Here is a 17,047-nt window from a genome sequence, read left to right on the forward strand (position 1 = left end):
CCTTTCATGTATACCAGTCTGATATCATTGACCATGGAATCTTTCTGGTCCTGGATCTTTCAGGCATACAATGATTATGTGGGGCTCCAGCAGTGTATTTCCTGCATAGCTAACTGATCCCAAAAGATGGTTCTGAGGGGAAGGGGTGAGTACTTGCCCCTGGGCCTTAGAAATATATGTTCCCAAAAGTTCCATTCTGCCTTGCATCTAACATCCACATAAAACTACTAAGAAAAATAATTTAGACACCTATCATCAATATGCAGTTATATCCAAGTGTGAATCAGGGAGATAGAAGAGGTTCTCAATTGTTCTCATCTCCTGGAATCCATGGACACTCTTACAGATCTAGATGCGATTGGTAAAAGAGATGAGGTTTTGCTATCCTGTTTTGGTGCTCTTCCCCCAATGGAACAAGATGTCATGGTTAATCACCTTCAAATTTTACAGTTTTCCCTAGAAAATATTAGGAGGTGCTATTCTCCGAATGCCGAATTGCCCTTGGCCGTGGTATCCTCTTCTGGAGTAAATGAGAAGGCCCTTTTATATGAGGACACTTTGCCTCAAAATCTAAAGTATATTCATTTAGAACAAGTAATTCTAGTAAAATCAGAACATTCCTACCCTAGTACCCACAATTGGCCTCTGAAGTCTTTGGAGTCAGTGGCCCCATCCAAATGACTATCTCCATTTCCTGGAATAAAATTATATCCTGAAATATTACAGGTTGGAATCATAGAGTTGGAAGAGACCCCAAGGGCCATCAAGTCCAACCACCTGCAATACAGGAACACGTAATCAAAGCACTCTTGACAGATGGCCATCCAGCCTCTCTTTAAAAACCTCCAAAGAAGGAGATTCCACCACACTCCGAGGTAGTGCATTCCACTGTCAAACAGCCCTTACTGTCAGGAAGTTTTTCTTGATATTTAGGTGGAATCTCTTTTCCTTCACCTTGAACCCTTTACTCATTGTCCTAGTCTCTGGAGCAGCAGAAAACAAGCTTGCTCCCTCACCAACATGACATACCTTCAAATATCTAAACATGGCTATCATGTCACCTCTTAACCTTCTCTTCACCAAACTAAACATACCCAAACTAAACATACAGGCTGAAGGACCCAGGAGTTAGATCTTATCTATTATATTTTCAGATTATTTTGATTCAGGAAACCTGGGCTAAGGAACCTACTAGTCTGCTGGGTTTTGTTGCTTATTAATGGATGCTTACTCTAGTTCTTCTAAGGCCCATCCAATGTCAAGATTAGTATGCTTCATTTCAACAGCACTTAACTGCACTTGTGCAACTCTAGTTGACTCTTCACAATTTGCATTAGTGGTGTCATTGCAGTTTCTATTATTCTCCTTTTTAGTTCTGAAGCTACCACTGGACAGAACAGAGAAGCTGTTTCCAAATGCTGGTAAAACATGACTTTTCCTGTTGCTTTTCTTTTCTTCGCAAAGCAAAACAGCTAAACAGAAAGTGCAATTCTTTATCCTGGTTTTGTTGCTCCTTCCTGCCTTCCCCAGCTCACCCAATAGCAGTTTTTCCCAGTCTTCTAGTCACCATTTCCAAATGATCAGAAAGGCTTGCGAGAGGGGTTGTGCTTTTATAAAATGCTGTTGGTCTAACGCTGCAGTAAGGGTCAGGGGAAGGAGTTTGCAGGGATTCAAACTTCTGCTCCTCCCCTGTGATTCAGTTTGGTCCTACTGGGTGAACCTCTTGGTTTCAGTTTCTAGTTCTTGTATATTAGCTAGTGTTTATGTTTGTAAGAGGTGCCTCCCTTGCAAATAAAAGCTGTTGTTATAGACCAACTTGTCTCTGCTGAATGGATCTGAGAATGAGTGTTTGAGTGAGTAGTCTGGCCCAATCTCTTCTGTAAAGAGAAAACTGCAGGAAAAAAAAACCCTGCGAAGTAAACAACCCAGAGGCAAGCAGTAAGTGCACAAAAGCTCATAGTCTTTAAGGTGTCACAAGACTACGATTAGTTTTAATCTATTTTATCTGTTGTCTATTTTATAGACTGTGCGTAATTCCTTTTCATAGGTTCAGAATGCTGATTGGTTGCTTTTTATTATGTTTTTATTTTATTACTCTAATGAAATTGCTGCAAAGCCACTTTGAATATGTTTTACAAAGAAAGCCTGGAGCAGATAGAGAGATGTAAGAGTACTGTATACAATATGGATTGCCCTTGCTGGTCTAATCTCTTCATATTTCAGAAGCTAAGCAGGATCATCCATCATTAGTACTTAGCGGGAGACCACCAAGGAATAACAGGGTCATTATGCAGAGGAAGGGAAAGACATATCAATTCTGTAAGTCTCTTGCCTTGAAAATCCTACTGCATCGCCATTAGTTGGCTGCCATTTGACAGCACTTCACACACATATGCACACACCACACATGCACACACACACACACTACTGAAATGACCTGCAAGGTCAGTGTAAACAGAAAAGGATGTTTATAACCTACTAAAGAAGCAGGAACAACCTGAATAAGGGCAATTATATCACATCAGTGCAATTATACCACAGAATCCAATTAATTTGCACACATGGAGATGCAGCTTAGATATCCAGCCCTAAAGCATCAACATAAAACTAGCCTTCTTGAAATATCACTATAGCAACTTGAAAGTGGAATCCCAGATTTGTTTCATTTAAAAACAATCCCATCTTTCTTTTTGAATTAAAAACAAAACAACAGTCACTGTTTTAAACTAAAGGTACAGAGTCTAATAATTAACATGCTGTATGTATAATTTGATCTATTAAATTAAATTCACTTAGGCAGAAGAAATAGGCAGAAGGTGAATGTCCCATTCTCTGGAGCCCAGTATTTGCCAACCTTTTCCACTCAGGTAAAAGGACACAGCAATATGTACCACAATACTGACAGTCAGTGGAAAATCTCAAGGCACAATGGCATTCTTGCAGCAGGCATGCCCATGATAGCTCATCTCCTGGTTACAAATCCCTTTGGGATGGTCATGTGAGGCTGTTGCAGCAAAAAGACAAAGGAGTTGGGCAGCACATTAAAGCTTACAGATTTACTGAACCATACACCTCCATGGGCTAAAGTGCACTTTAGGTGACTGCACCGTGGCAGCAGAACTGTGTTCTTTCACATGTTTGCTCCATGGGAATGGCAGGAAGAATTACCTGTTGTAGCTGCCATGAACCTCTTCCCCAAACCCTGTAACAATTCCAAAGACCACCCTTCCATAGTGTGGTACGTTGGTTAAACCTGGACTCGGGAGGCCCAAATTTAATCCCCACTCAATCCACGGATGATTACTGGGTGACCTTCGGCTACATCAGAGGTTCCTGATATGGTGCCTATGGGTGCCATGGCACTTGCTGACACCTTTCATGGTGCCCACCAAATGTTCTTAGGGAATGGATGAGGCCAAGTAAGGCTTCTGATTAGCTATTAGAGATTTGACTGCCTGAGTAGATGTTTTAAAATGTTACTTTGGCAGCAGCTACCAGGACAGCACAAGGATCTTCACTGTGTGACTGAGGATCAACCACAGCAGCCATTTTGTGGCTGTGCCCACTACACTGTGTCAGAATTGCAAAGGTGCGTTCAAACTCAAAAAGGTTGAGGACCCCTGGACTACTTTTTTCTTAATCCGAATCATGGCACTGAATCATGACTAAAATGTTGGTAGTTAAACCAAATGGGAGCATTTAATATAGAAATAGGATAATAACGAATACAGATATTTTGAACAGGAGTCTAATAGCACTCTAAAGATTAATAATTCCAGCATAAGCTTTTGTGAGTCAGAGGTCATTTCATCACATGCCTCATTGCCAGTGAGCTCTGACTCATGGAAGTTTATGCCGGAATAAACTGTGTTAATCTTTTAAGTGCTACTGGATATCTTTTTAATTTTGTTGTAGCAAACTAACACAGATACCAGTCTGGAATTATAGATACTTTGCTTTTTTTGAACCCCAACCCACACCCCAAATTAAAAAAAAAACCAGGTTTAACACTTTTCCATGCTTGGGATGGGACTCATTGTATGTGGTGAGTGGATATGGGAACATTTGAGATATCAAAGGTCTGATCCTCTTGAATAAATATACAGAAGTGTAATCATGAGCTGGGAGAAAATGCTGGAAACTAATTGCATCTATGATTGCTCAGAAAACACCATTCTCCTGGGCAACTTGTCCATCATAACTATACAGATCTTCAAAGCTCCTTATTATCTCTGTGGGAGGTTGCCACCAGAAGAAAACAATGTACATATATAAAGGCAGTAATCCACTACTTGTCAATTATATTTGGACCATCATTCTGCCAGCAGCAGTTTTAAAAACTTTCAGAAAAGAAACACACTGCATACCATTCTTTCATATCTCAGACTATCTGAGCAAGACTGCAAGACTATGCAAAAACACATCTATTCAGAAATAAGCTCTAATGGTGTCCGTAGAATTAACATACGTAGCCATACAACTGGCTGCAAGGCATGGAAATGTTGGATGAGAACTGAAATAAATCAGTGCAGTCCTGTTCCTAGCCAGAGATTTTAATGAAGCCAGATTTCAATATTTATTACAGATCTAAATAGGAACCAATCAGTTACTGAAAGGTCTTACAGAATGGGCTTTGGGAGCAGCGAGGGCTGTGTGTTTGCCCCCTCTGCTGACGTAAGAAGCACCCGCATTGGCAGAGAGAGCAAAGACCCCAGAGTCCGGCTATCTGCCAGCTCTGTGATGGGATAACCTGTAAGTGGGTACCGCTACAGAGCTATGCTGGTGTCTGATGGATGCTGGTGCAAGGAGAGGGGGACAGGCCAAGTCATTCCCGGGAGCAGAGCTGACTTTAGTCAGCTTCCACCAACATTCCAGCCCAGGAATGTTGCCCACTGAGCCTGTAGATTTACACCACACAAAAGCCTGTTTCAGCTATGGGGTGATTCAGGTTTTTGAATTTCCCTCTTTTCTGTGCTCCCCAAAGCCCCTTTGGAGGAAGCACAGTGCCACCTTCACCGTGCCATTCACAGCTGCCACAGCGCTCCCACCTTATCTGGATTGGGCTGTAAACCTGAATGGAAAAAACTCTCATGAGATCTCAAGCAAGAATTAAAAGCCCTTGAATGTTGTGTAAAGTATCTCTGGTACAGCATGAGATGTGCTAAATTGGACGAACAGCCATAAAATAAGTCTCTGAGTTGTGTTGGGTCAGACCATGCTTACATTGAAGTACTACCGGTAGTAAGATATATTAAGATTTCTGGAGAATTCTTTGGGTCACTAGAAAATTACACCTTGGATCTTGTTGAAGATATTCATGTAAAAGGGTAGAGGGGGATTCTCCCTCTTTTACAACAGCCCTTCAACTCTCTCCCATCTTCCAGGAGCAGCATTTCGGAGGGCAGCTTTGGTAGAGGGAAAGTAGGAAATCTATACTTTTGGGCACAGAATTTAGATATGATCATATGTCTTCTTCATACAGTCACTTTATATTCACAACAGCACAGTGGTTCTCAACCTTCCTAATGCCACGACCCTTTGATACAGTTCCTCATGTTGTGGTGACCCCCAACCTTAACATTTATATCCATTTTACAGATGGAGAACACTGATGCAGAGAGTCTTAAAAGGTGACCCCTGGCAGTGAAAGGGTCATCTTCAACCCCCAAGAGGGTTTTTTAAAGACTCCTCCCTTCCAGGAAAGTGGGCAGTATATAAATCCGATGGGATGGATAGTGGATGGATGGATGGTGGATGGGATGGATGGATGGATGGATGGATGTTGGATGGATGGATGGATGGATGGATATGGGATGGATGGATGGATGGATGGATGGATGGATGGATGGATGGATGAATTGTAGTCTGGAAATGAAGCCTAATCTCAGATGTAAACTAAAAGAAAGTTTTCCAAAATCTAGAAATATTTTTCAGAGAGACAACATCTAGATTACTTGCAGGGAACAACATCCTGGAGAAAAAAAGACTAATGCTTTCCATTATGTTAAATAGTTAAATGAACTTACTTTACAAATAAGTCCAAACAGCTACTATCCCACAAATGTTTTTTACTATAAATTCACTACTGTATCCTGCACAAAAGTTAGACAATAATGTTTATTTTGAGAAGTTTGCCCTCTATCAATGGGTCAAAGTAGGCAAGTATGATTTAAAAAACCCACAGAATAAAATTAAATTACTATTCCAATAAATGTCTCCATTCTTTCCCTATTTAACTTTAAACAAGATGAACCAGCTTTACTAGAATTTCCAAATGGAAGTCCACTCTCTTGAAGTGACTATTTACTTTCCAGGTTATTGACAGGCAGAATTCTGGGAGGGAAGGTGCCATGGTATAGACCAGACACGTCAGATCTGTGTCAGTTCTTGGGAAGGAAGACCACCAAGGAGGACTCCACAGAGAAAGGCAATGGCAAACCATCTTTGCTTCTCACTTGCCTTGGAAACCGGTTGCTGGAGTTGCCAAAAGTCAGCTTCGACTTGACAACACTTCACACATTCACAACAGGCCAGTGGCTATTCAGGAGCCTGGTAGAAACTTTTCCTTGTTTCCTCTGATAGATATTAATTCTCTCCTGCTGTTCTACAATTAAAATCCCCATGAATTAATTTGGAACGTATGAGTGATAAATATTTACGTCATTTGCAAACAAAATTACTTACCCTGAGCCTTTGTACTTGACAGCCCTGCTTCTCTGTCATCTTAAAGAAGTGGCTGAAGTTAGATTCATCTAGCAGAAGATATACAGAGATTCCTCTGGTAGAAGCTTCTACAATTTCTTTGAAAATATCCACATCTGTAAACATATCCATAACTATGGCAACAACCTGAATAAAAAAGGAACAAAAAGAATGACTTATAATGGCAATTAGAAAATTATATCAAAACAAATGTATTAATACAAACATTGATATTATATAGAATTTGAAATGTTTGCAGCATGTAATGTTCATAATTTGCCATCGGTTACCTTGTGGGGCAGGGAGCCAAGTGGCTCTATTCTACTACAATCTCTTTCTTACAATACTAGAACCAGGGGGCATACATTGAAAATGCTGGGCGGGTGGGGAGAATAAGGACTAATAAAAGGAAACACTTCTTCATGCAATGCGTGATTGGTGTTTGGAATATGCTGCCACAGGAGGTGGTGATGGCCACTAACCTGGATAGCTTTAAAAAGGGCTTGGACAGATTTATGGAGGAGAAGTCGATCTATGGCTACCAATCCTTGATCCTCTCTTTGATCTGAGGATTGCAAATGCCTTAGCAGACCAGGTGCTCAGGAGCAGCAGCAGCATTCACATCCTGCATGTGAGCTCCCAAAGGCACCTGGTGGGCCACTGCGAGTAGCAGAGAGCTGGACTAGATAGACTCTGGTCTGATCCAGCAGGCTCTTTCTTATGTTCTTATGTTCTTATCTGCAGCCAACCCTGGGGTTCCTCAGCTCCAGGGACTGTTTTTCACAACTTCTTGGGAACATGGACTTGCTATAAAAATAAAGGGGGATAAAGGGGATGGCAAATGCCAGATTTGTCAAGACTGGCTTTGCCAAGACTTGGTACTTTGATGCCTCATCAATAAACACTGCTGATCAATACTTTAGAGTCCACTTATTGGTTTAAGGCTCCGAGTCCTAACAGGAAAGCACCTTTGAAAAGCTCATTGAAGGTGTGAGAGGAAAGTCAAGGTAGTCCACTGTGAAGGCACCAGGTTATTACTGACCCATGGGGTGACATCACATCATGATGTTTACTAGGCACACTATGTTTCCAGGGTGGTTTGTCATTTCCTTCCCCAGTCATCTACACATTACCCCTAGCAAGATGGGTACTCATTTTACTGACCTTGGAAGTATGGAAGGGTGAGTCAACCTTGGTCTGGCTACCTGCAATAGACTTCCATAGGGATCAAACTCAGGTGAGCAGAGCTTTTGACTGCAGTTCTGCAGCTTTCCACTCTGTGTCATGGGGAGGAAAGGGGAAGTTTAATCCCTTCTGTTCCTAAATGCTCTGCAGCTGCTGTTACTTTCCTCTTCCACAGGGTTCCAGATGCATGTATATACTTAATTCCAACAAAATAATAATGCTTATTATATTTTGTAAAGGAGACATGGTATACTGTATTTAGTAATTGAGGCTAACAATAAGACAGGAGAACAGAAGGTGTTGATAGCTGGAAGAAAGTAGATTGGGGCAAGATAACTAAGACATTCTCTCATTCACACACAGACAGACACACAAGAGTCCATTGGCTGGAACAAGCAGAACAACAGACAGTAGAGGGAGAAATGGAAGGATGCTTGGGAAGAGAGGGGTGACTTTTACATGTGTTCAGAGTCTGCACCATGGATTACCAACATTTTCTTTAATGAGAGTTCCTCAGGAGTAATGAAAAATATCCCAAACTATCTCACCTCCAGCATGTTACCAAGTGTTGTTCTACCTAGAAACAGAAGATGGACTAGGAAGAAGACCAGAAATGAAGCTAAGCAGCACAGAAAATAATCAAATGGAATAGAAGTTGTTTTGCTCTTGTTTTTAGCCTAGATCAGTTCTTTTTTTGCAATCTTTTTCTGGGTCTACAAGGGGATGCATAACAGCTTATGAGCTACTTGTTGGAAAACCCTGATGTATATACCATGATGGTATACTACCAATTCTTAAGTTTTCTGTAGCTTAGACAATACACTGAGCCATAGCTAACCCAATATGAAACCTACACTGCCCAAAAGAAGGTTGACTTTACTTTTGGAAAGGATACACATTTACAGAGGTATACTGGGGATAAATGGCACCCAGAGACAAATTATCTCCAGATGCCCCTCTGCCTGGGGGAGGAGATCCACCGCCCTCACTGCTGCCAGGTTCCCTCGACCCTGCCCATGGTGATGACACATGGGCGGAGTTGAGGATGCTCAAAGATGACAATGAACTTCCTGCTGCCTCATCGTCTCCAAGCGCTCTTGACCCTGCCCATGTTGTCATCGACATGGACATGGGCAGTGTCTAGGGTGCCCAGCTCCCCCCCTCCGCCTCCCCTGCCAGCGGGGCTCCCAGCTGGCAGCCAGCAGTCCCTTCTGCCTTTCCCTCTGGGAAGGCCAGAAGAAGAACCTACGATCCTAACCCCAGAGAGCTGCTTTCATAAGCACTGAGGCCGGGGGTGGGGCTTGGGGAGGCCAATGGGGAATCACTGCACATTTATCCCTCATAACCCTCATAAAAACTCAATACAATGTAAAGATATTCTTAAAGATATAAATTTATGTAGCAAAGTTCTTAGTATCCTTCAGTATTTTTAATGTCTCTCTTCTCCCTTGAATGCAATTTAATGCTTCTTTTATTTTTTAAGCCCCAAAACATACTTGGTTGATTTTTGAAACAGGAGATGTTTTCCCACAGTTCAGTCTCCAATGTACACAGTTACTAATATTTCTTCTGAATTAACATAGAACCAACATATCTAAATGGGAGTGAAAACAATGTTTTAAAATGTATTGTTGAAGGCTTTCACAACCAGATTCAACTGGTTGTTCTGGGTTTTCTGGGCTGTGTGGCTGTGGTCTGGTAGATCTTGTTCCAAATGTTTCACCTGCATCTGTGGCTGGCATCTTCAGAGGTGTATCACAAGAGAGAATTCTCTCTTGTGATACACCTCTGAAAATACCTTGACCCTAGATAATAGCAATAGAATTTCTAACAGAACCCTTAATACAGCCAAGAAACCCTAATAATGTTTTAACAGCTGGGGATTGATTGGATTGATTGATTGATTGATTTGATTAGTTTTTCTATACGCCCTATCCGAGACTCTGATGGGCGGCCACTGTTAGCAGAAAATTTAACAAAAGGAAATTATAGTAGCATAAGCACTATCAAATTCCAGTAAACAACTAAAACCAGCTTTAAAGGAAACAGTGAAGTAATGCAGTAGATTAAAAGTACAAAGAGGCACTGGGATTCAAATTTAAAACCTCCCAAAGGGGAAGCAGTAGGTCCACATCACTAAAAGAGGGACCCGATGCTGAAAAAGAGCAGGAAAAGCAGGAAAAGTTCACAAAAATGGTATGAGAAGAATGACCGTAATGACACAGGCTGCTTCTGCATGGGAGTAGAAGAAGGCACCCCCTCTAAGGAAGCAATAGGCAGTGGGATGGAGGTGACTGAGGACAGTCTCCATGTGTTCCTGAGCCTATGCCACTTGGCTGCTCTTCCTTGCTTTTCCCTTCTTTCCCTTCGCAGTCCACAGTACTGGCACTGAAGAGCCAAGATATCACACATCCCCTGATAAGCAACCTTCATTTCCCCTTTCACAGCTGATCAGTTACATTTGCCTCATATGGCTGTGGGGAAATGAAAGGACTTAAGGGACCAACTGCTTTCCCACTACACAACTGAGGGAGCAGTACCACTTGACAGCATGAAAAAAGCCTGAAAGGCTGAAAATTGGGAGAATGGAGCTTAGCTCTGCCCCCCTTCTCAGATTGGAAGCCACCACAGCATTACCCCTCTGCGCTGGAGTAATGGGATTTTTTTCTTTTGCTTTGGCTCAAAGGCAAAAGCCCCAGAAGCCAAACACATCATTTCTGGAATTAGTGCATCACATGGGGGGGGGGGAGCTTACTGTACTAGGTGAGGGAAAGTGGAGCAAAAGCGCTGTGTGGAAGACACCACGGACACTGTCTATATGTGTCCATGATAATTACATAAGTATCTTACATTCTACCAATCAAACAGCATATGGATCAATAATGAAACTCTGCTTTCAAAATTTAAATAATATGCCCAACTGGCAGTCAAAAATGTTTAAAAGTGTGGGTAGGACTGGAAGAAACAAAATCTCATCCAATGCTACTTCCAATTTCATCTTGATTTACTTGCTATAGGAAAATGCCTTGACTATGGGAGCAGCAAAGGCATGGCCAATGAGGGACAAAGGGACGCAGGATACACAGAGCCCCCTTGCCCTAACACATAAGGACCAGAGGCATGGCCTGACTTGTTGTACATTCTGTTCAGCCCACAGATAATGTGTGCTGCCTCCATTTCTACCAGAATCTTACAGCTCTGTGATTGCTGTTGATCCTGGGAATTTTCAAGCCCCACCCCTTCAACCTCTGGCATTGGTTCAACCTGCTTCTTGAATTACTAGGTCATGTTCATTTAGGTAAACGTCCCACCCTTCATATCCCAGAAAGACATTAACATTTTGGCACTGGTTACAATTGCAATTGCCTCCCAAAACATATTCTAACAAGACACAAGCAAAGAAACTTGTAAAGGATTAAAAATAATAAAGAGATAATTAATATACTACATTATGAAATTATTCATACAAAAAAACCCAAGTGAGTGGTGTATCAAACATACTTATCCCTTGTTAGCTCTTACTGTGTGAAACTGGGTTAAAATGCATGGTTGTATAGCCACTGAGGGTATTCCATTCTTAAAGCTGCAGGTTCTGCTTCGTTAATTTTACGGGGTGGGTTTTAGCACCAAGTGTATTTTTGTTTTTGGTTCACGTTTTCATGCAACCCTATTTTTTCTTGAGTTAGAACAATCTGTCCTGTTTTTTGTCCTACAATCTCCAGAGTAAGTATCGACAGAATTAGCCACTCTGACAATTAGATGTATAGATGATACTGCTGTATTAGTTACTGAAAATGTTAATTTAAGAATCTGAGTCAATAAAATTGCTATGCTTTTACAACAGCATTGAAAAAATACAAGCAATTTTGTGAGATACGGTAGAAAATACTTTTTGTTATAAAGTGAATAAAAATAAAAATAATGGTAAAACAGGAGTAAAAAGGAGCAAAAAACAGATAGATGATATCACCAGTCACATTTTGATAGAGAAATGAAACAGTAATTAAATATTTTCAGGGTTTGGCTTCATGAAATGTGAACAGGAAGTTTCACTATTGTTCACAGCTTTGATAACCCACATATGTTTTGTCAAATGAATAACAGACCATTTTCCAGAAGACCTACAGAGTCACCCCTTGGCTATTTGAGGGGCTATTTGGATTGTGAAGTTCCTGAAATAAAGAGCTATCTGCCTTATCTAAGCTCTTAATGTAATACCTCTGAGGAAAGTAGTGACAGCGTGATTTTTGCCTGCCCTACTGTGCAAAAGCCTTGTGTGCAATGGTGGAAATAACATATACAAAGACTAGGAGAACTGGTGGTTAGATTATTGAGGACCTAGGCTGAAGGGCAGATATATAACCAGTGATAGGGATATATCTTCCAGGAAAAGGGGATAAGTTTCTCTAGGACCAGTTAGTTTGTAGTATTGGGTTTTGCGTTTATTTTCCTCAAGAGAGTGTTTGATGTTTATTTTGGGATTTCTATCTGTGAGGGCTGAGTGAAGGTACTGAGTGTGTGGATCAGGCCTGATAGGAGCCAGTGAGAATAACTCATTAGCCAGAGTATCAGAGTATTAGGCCAGAGTATAAGGAACTGTACTATCTGAAAGTAACTGTACTATCTGAGGAACATCTGTTTACTACCTAAGCCAGGGGTAGGGAACCTGCGGCTCTCAGATGTTCAGGAACTACAGATTCCCATCAGCCTACCAGCATGGCCAATTGGCCATGCTGACAACGATGGGGTGCTGGTCCTGATTCTGACTTTCATATGTGAGAACTGAACAAACTTACTGAAGCCTACGTCTAAAAACAGATTCTATTTATTCTCTGCCAACGATCTCTGTTGTAAATATATATTTCTGCTGCCTCCTCCATTCCTCCATCCAAGTTATACATCACCCATTCCCATCTTCTCTGTTGTTAACTAAATATTTTATTCTGTTTAAGTTATCTTTTGCGTGGCTGGAGCCATACTAGTCCAGTCGCTCTTGGAGGCTCTGCCCGTGGCTTACTTCCCCACGCCGAAGTGCAGGCTGGAAAAACAGTCTGTTCACTTGAGGGCTGAAAACAACCTGAGTAGGGAACTACACTTTCCAGGACATCTTAAGAATGCTTGAGGTCTCCTGGGAAATTTGGATTCCACCCGGAGGCTGACACCTATGGTGAACAGGCCCCACTTTCCAGCATGCGCCTAGGATGAGCAAAGTAAGTGTGGGGGGGGGCAGGGGTGTTGTGGGGGTGGGGCAGGAGGCGATTTTCCACCCTTCAGGCGTGCATCCGGTGCAATACACCCCCATCCCCTGGTACCCCCCCACCTCTGATCTCTGCCTCAGCAATATTATTATTTGTGCCTTATATGGGGTTTGCCAAGAAAGGTTTTAAAGTAATGGGCTTCCTTCACCTTCTGGGAAGTATAACAGGGCTGAAGGAAAGTGCTTCTTATCACCAAACACTACCATATTAGAAGCAACTCAATCCTTGAAGTGAAAAAGATAGGAAAAATCTGACAAGCCTGATCAGTGAGTGGTTTCCCTGCCTGAGCAATATTGGATTGTGTGTGGGGTTCATTACAGTGATTTTGGACTAATCACTGTCTCCCAGTCCAATTTATTTAACGAGATTGTTTAGAAAATAAAATGGAGAAGGGTAGAATATTGCAAGCCATTTTGGGTCCCCACTGGAAAAAGTGAAAATATTTAAATAAATAATAAGTGTGGTGTTGTCACTATGGTAATGTTCTCTTCATGTATCTACGTTAGGTGAGTTCTATGACTTCTTTCATCATTTGTGGGAAACTGTATCTCTGTGATAGAAAGTGATCTGCTACTGCCTATACAGAAGTATTAATGATCAGCATGTTAAGCACAACATATGAGGAAGAGGCTAGAATTTTCTCCTAAGACATATCTGTATGTACCAATGTGTGTGTGTTGCTACATAGAAGCACTCCATACTACATAGAAGCACTAATACATCACAATAATCACAATAAGATCTGCCATTACTGAACTCCATTAAGTCATTTTCATTGACCTTAGGGAATAATGCTATGCACTTAGTGCTCTGCAATAAATAAGGTCTATTTAGATTTATGGGGTTTTTTTAACCTGAACAGTTAAAAATAGGATAATTATCACCACCAACAAAATATGGGTTTGAAACTGGTGTTTAGCTGTTGACTGTGCATCAATCATGAGTCACAATTGTCAGCTAACCAATGAACTCGAAAACCTTGAAGCAAAATATGAATAATGGTCTAATCCTACATGCGTATACATGTACTTCACAAAGGCAAAGCCGCTGACCTCATAATCTTACTACCCTAAGGATGTCAGATTTCATCTACAGAATCCATAGATTAATCCTGTTATGCATTAAGAGGGGGTCATAAATTTCTGACTCAAGGTTTTTTTGTTTTTTAATGCCCACTCCCTGAATTGTATCCCAAACCAATGAACAATAGTCTGTTAAGAGGAGGATTTTTTTTTTTAAAAAAAAAAGGTCCAAAGCCCTGCTTGCTCAGCTTTCCAGGCAAGTTTCTTACAGCACAATCTTTCCTGAGAATAGGTCCCATTGCATAGGCCTGAGTATGATTTTGAGCAGGATTTCTCTGTTAATTAATGTTTGCTACAGAGAATTCCCAACATATTTGTAAGAGCCCTCATTTTTAGAGTCGTCTAAATACAGAAAAGAATTTTATGATGTGGGTTTGATATATTAAAATACTGCACAGGGGTGGGAGATCCACTCAGGCGGATTCTGCACAGCACAAATATAACATCTTTAGGACATTATAAAAAACATTTTGGGGAAGAACTTTGCACAGCTCTCTTCCCCCAAATGTTCAGCCGCTATATTCCACTCAATACCGTTTTTCAAAAATCGCTAAACTAGCGAACTTTTCTCCCAAACCTGAATCTGGCCCACCAGTTGATCCCAAATTAAAACTGCCAATTTATCATAACTTTTGGGTTTGGGGCTATAAATATACTAAGTGTTCTTTAGATGGGCATTTACTATAGTTATGTGGGAGCTATGTACACTGAGGACCTCCGTGGCCATGTAGCACCCAGGCAAGAAAAGACAAGTAGCTCCCCAAACTCCTTGCTTGCAACTTTGGGATGGTGGGCAGCCAGAGATTTCTCACCCCTCCCAACCTAGAATCTCCCCCACCTGAATATGGTGGCCACCATTTGAGTGAAAATCCACTCAAATAGTGGATGGAAGGGAGGAAATTGGATGCTTCCTGCTGCCTTAGTTGGCACAGGCAAGCTGGAAGTGTTTGAAACCTGGATTACAGGGAAAAGATTGCTTGTTTAGCGATCTTCATTTAGCCCAAATTGGGTTCTCTAAAACCAATCTGACCTATTTGGGGGGAGTGTTCTGTGTGAACCTCTGCCCCCAAAATGGTTTGTGGTTTTTTTGCCTCCTTGTCCTGCTTTAGACTGGCTGTGCAGAATCTCACTGTGATCTCTCTTAATTGGTTCTCTACCAATTTCCTAAATGTCAGGGATGGCGCTCAAGTGATTGACGTGTATCCCTGGCTCCAGACCAGGGCTATAAAAAGTATCTAAACAACTGAGATGCATCCCTGTCAATATGGCTATTTCAGATATATAAGCTATGCCTGCTAAATGTTGCCTTTGTAATTTAGTAAGAGCAATTCACCATTTATCCTCACTAGAGGCTGACCCTCATAATTACTCCCATAGGAAAGGAAGATGTTTCCGTTTGTACTGTGGAGGTGAAAGTCCAGGTGGCTTTATCTTTAACTGTCGGAGGCCTTGGGGTGCCAAGACTCTGTTGTAACTTTCTTGCCCTCTTTGGGAAAATGGGAGGGGAATCCTTTGGGGATAAAAAGGGATACTGAAACCAGGTCCAACAGAACTGGCTTCCTGTAAGCTAGGGGATTCGTTACCTTCCAATAAACTCTGCTGATCAAACAGATCCAGAGTTTGTTTATTGTTCCAAGTGTCAAGACCTAACACTAAGCTACTATTCACCTGTAGTATTGTACGACAGCCTGGATTTTATACCCTTACTGCCTGAGCTTCCTGTCATTGACACTGCACCTTTGAAAATTGCCTTTTCTGCCAAAGATATAGGTGGATACCAATCATGACACACACCTTGTCCTTTGCTGGAAAAGTCTCCCTGTAAATTATTTATGTGTGTTGTAGAATACCAAGGCAACAGCAACTTGCCTTTTTCTTTACAGGATTAAGCTTTCCAGAAAGGAATGAATTAAAAAAATCCAGTACAGATCAATTTTTGAAAGGCATTTAAAAAACCTTTAAAAGTATATCAAGAGCATTTTCTTAAAAGATTAATCAAACCGCTTATTGCTTATATTCCAGTCTGATGAAAATGTCAGTGGAAATTCTATCACTTTCTGAAAGGCTCAACTGATTTATAAAAGATAAGTTATTTTTTAAAAAACCCTAAAACAGCTGGAAATCAATTTCCTATTTGTTTTACTTTCAGCTCAAATTAATGAGCTGAACTTCAAAAGTCAAAGTCATCATTTGAAAAATATTTACTCTAAAATGAAATCATGATTGTTGGGTCTTGCCTGATGTCAGCTATGACAGTTCACTAAATGCCTAATGTTTGCTTTGAAAACAATACTTACTCCTTAGGAAGTAAAATTAGAGCACAAGCTAGTTCCATGACTGCTCAGTAGGCAACTGTTCTAAACATTATGTGGAATGAGATGGTAGACTGAAGCCCAACGTAAAAAAACATGGTGATGGCAGGCTAAAAGAACCACATGCAGTGATGCATGCACACCTGCACACCACATTTCATTTAAGCTGGGTCACTACAGATAGTCCTCAGTGTGTTCAACATCATCAATGCAGTAATCAGCTACCAAAGATTTGGGCGGGTTCTTTTTGTGCACATCAATATTTCATATTAGTCATGCAAGGAAGCCCCTTCTCATATTCCAGTTGTGGCAACAGATCTGCTGGATCAAGGCCTTGCTCCCCACCATGGAGATTAGGCCTGTGTGATGGCTCCTCCGCACCAGTATTGCATCAGCTTGTGGAAAGGTCTCCCCCCCCACCCCAGCTTGCATTTACTGCAGAAACATGCAGTATTGCATTGTGGACAGCAATCACAGATCCCTGAAATATTTCCCAAATGAAAAAAAT

The 17,047-nt window shown here is 41.3% G+C and overlaps 2 protein-coding genes across 2 annotated transcripts in view; both read right to left on the reverse strand.

Moving 5' to 3' along the window:
• The window catches only part of LRRC1 (leucine rich repeat containing 1), a 462,254-nt gene that overhangs the window by 118,534 nt on the left and 326,673 nt on the right, over positions 1 to 17,047 (reverse strand). The gene's annotated exons all lie outside the window — the stretch shown is intronic.
• Positions 1 to 17,047, reverse strand: part of FAM83B (family with sequence similarity 83 member B) — a 62,239-nt gene that overhangs the window by 5,806 nt on the left and 39,386 nt on the right. Inside the window, exon 3 of the mRNA XM_048497047.1 lies at positions 6,685 to 6,849. Within this exon, the coding sequence (XP_048353004.1) occupies positions 6,685 to 6,849 (165 nt within the window). The remainder of the gene's footprint in view (positions 1 to 6,684; positions 6,850 to 17,047) is intronic.

Source organism: Sphaerodactylus townsendi, linkage group LG01 (genome assembly GCF_021028975.2).
Source record: "Sphaerodactylus townsendi isolate TG3544 linkage group LG01, MPM_Stown_v2.3, whole genome shotgun sequence".
Taxonomy (NCBI): domain Eukaryota; kingdom Metazoa; phylum Chordata; class Lepidosauria; order Squamata; family Sphaerodactylidae; genus Sphaerodactylus; species Sphaerodactylus townsendi.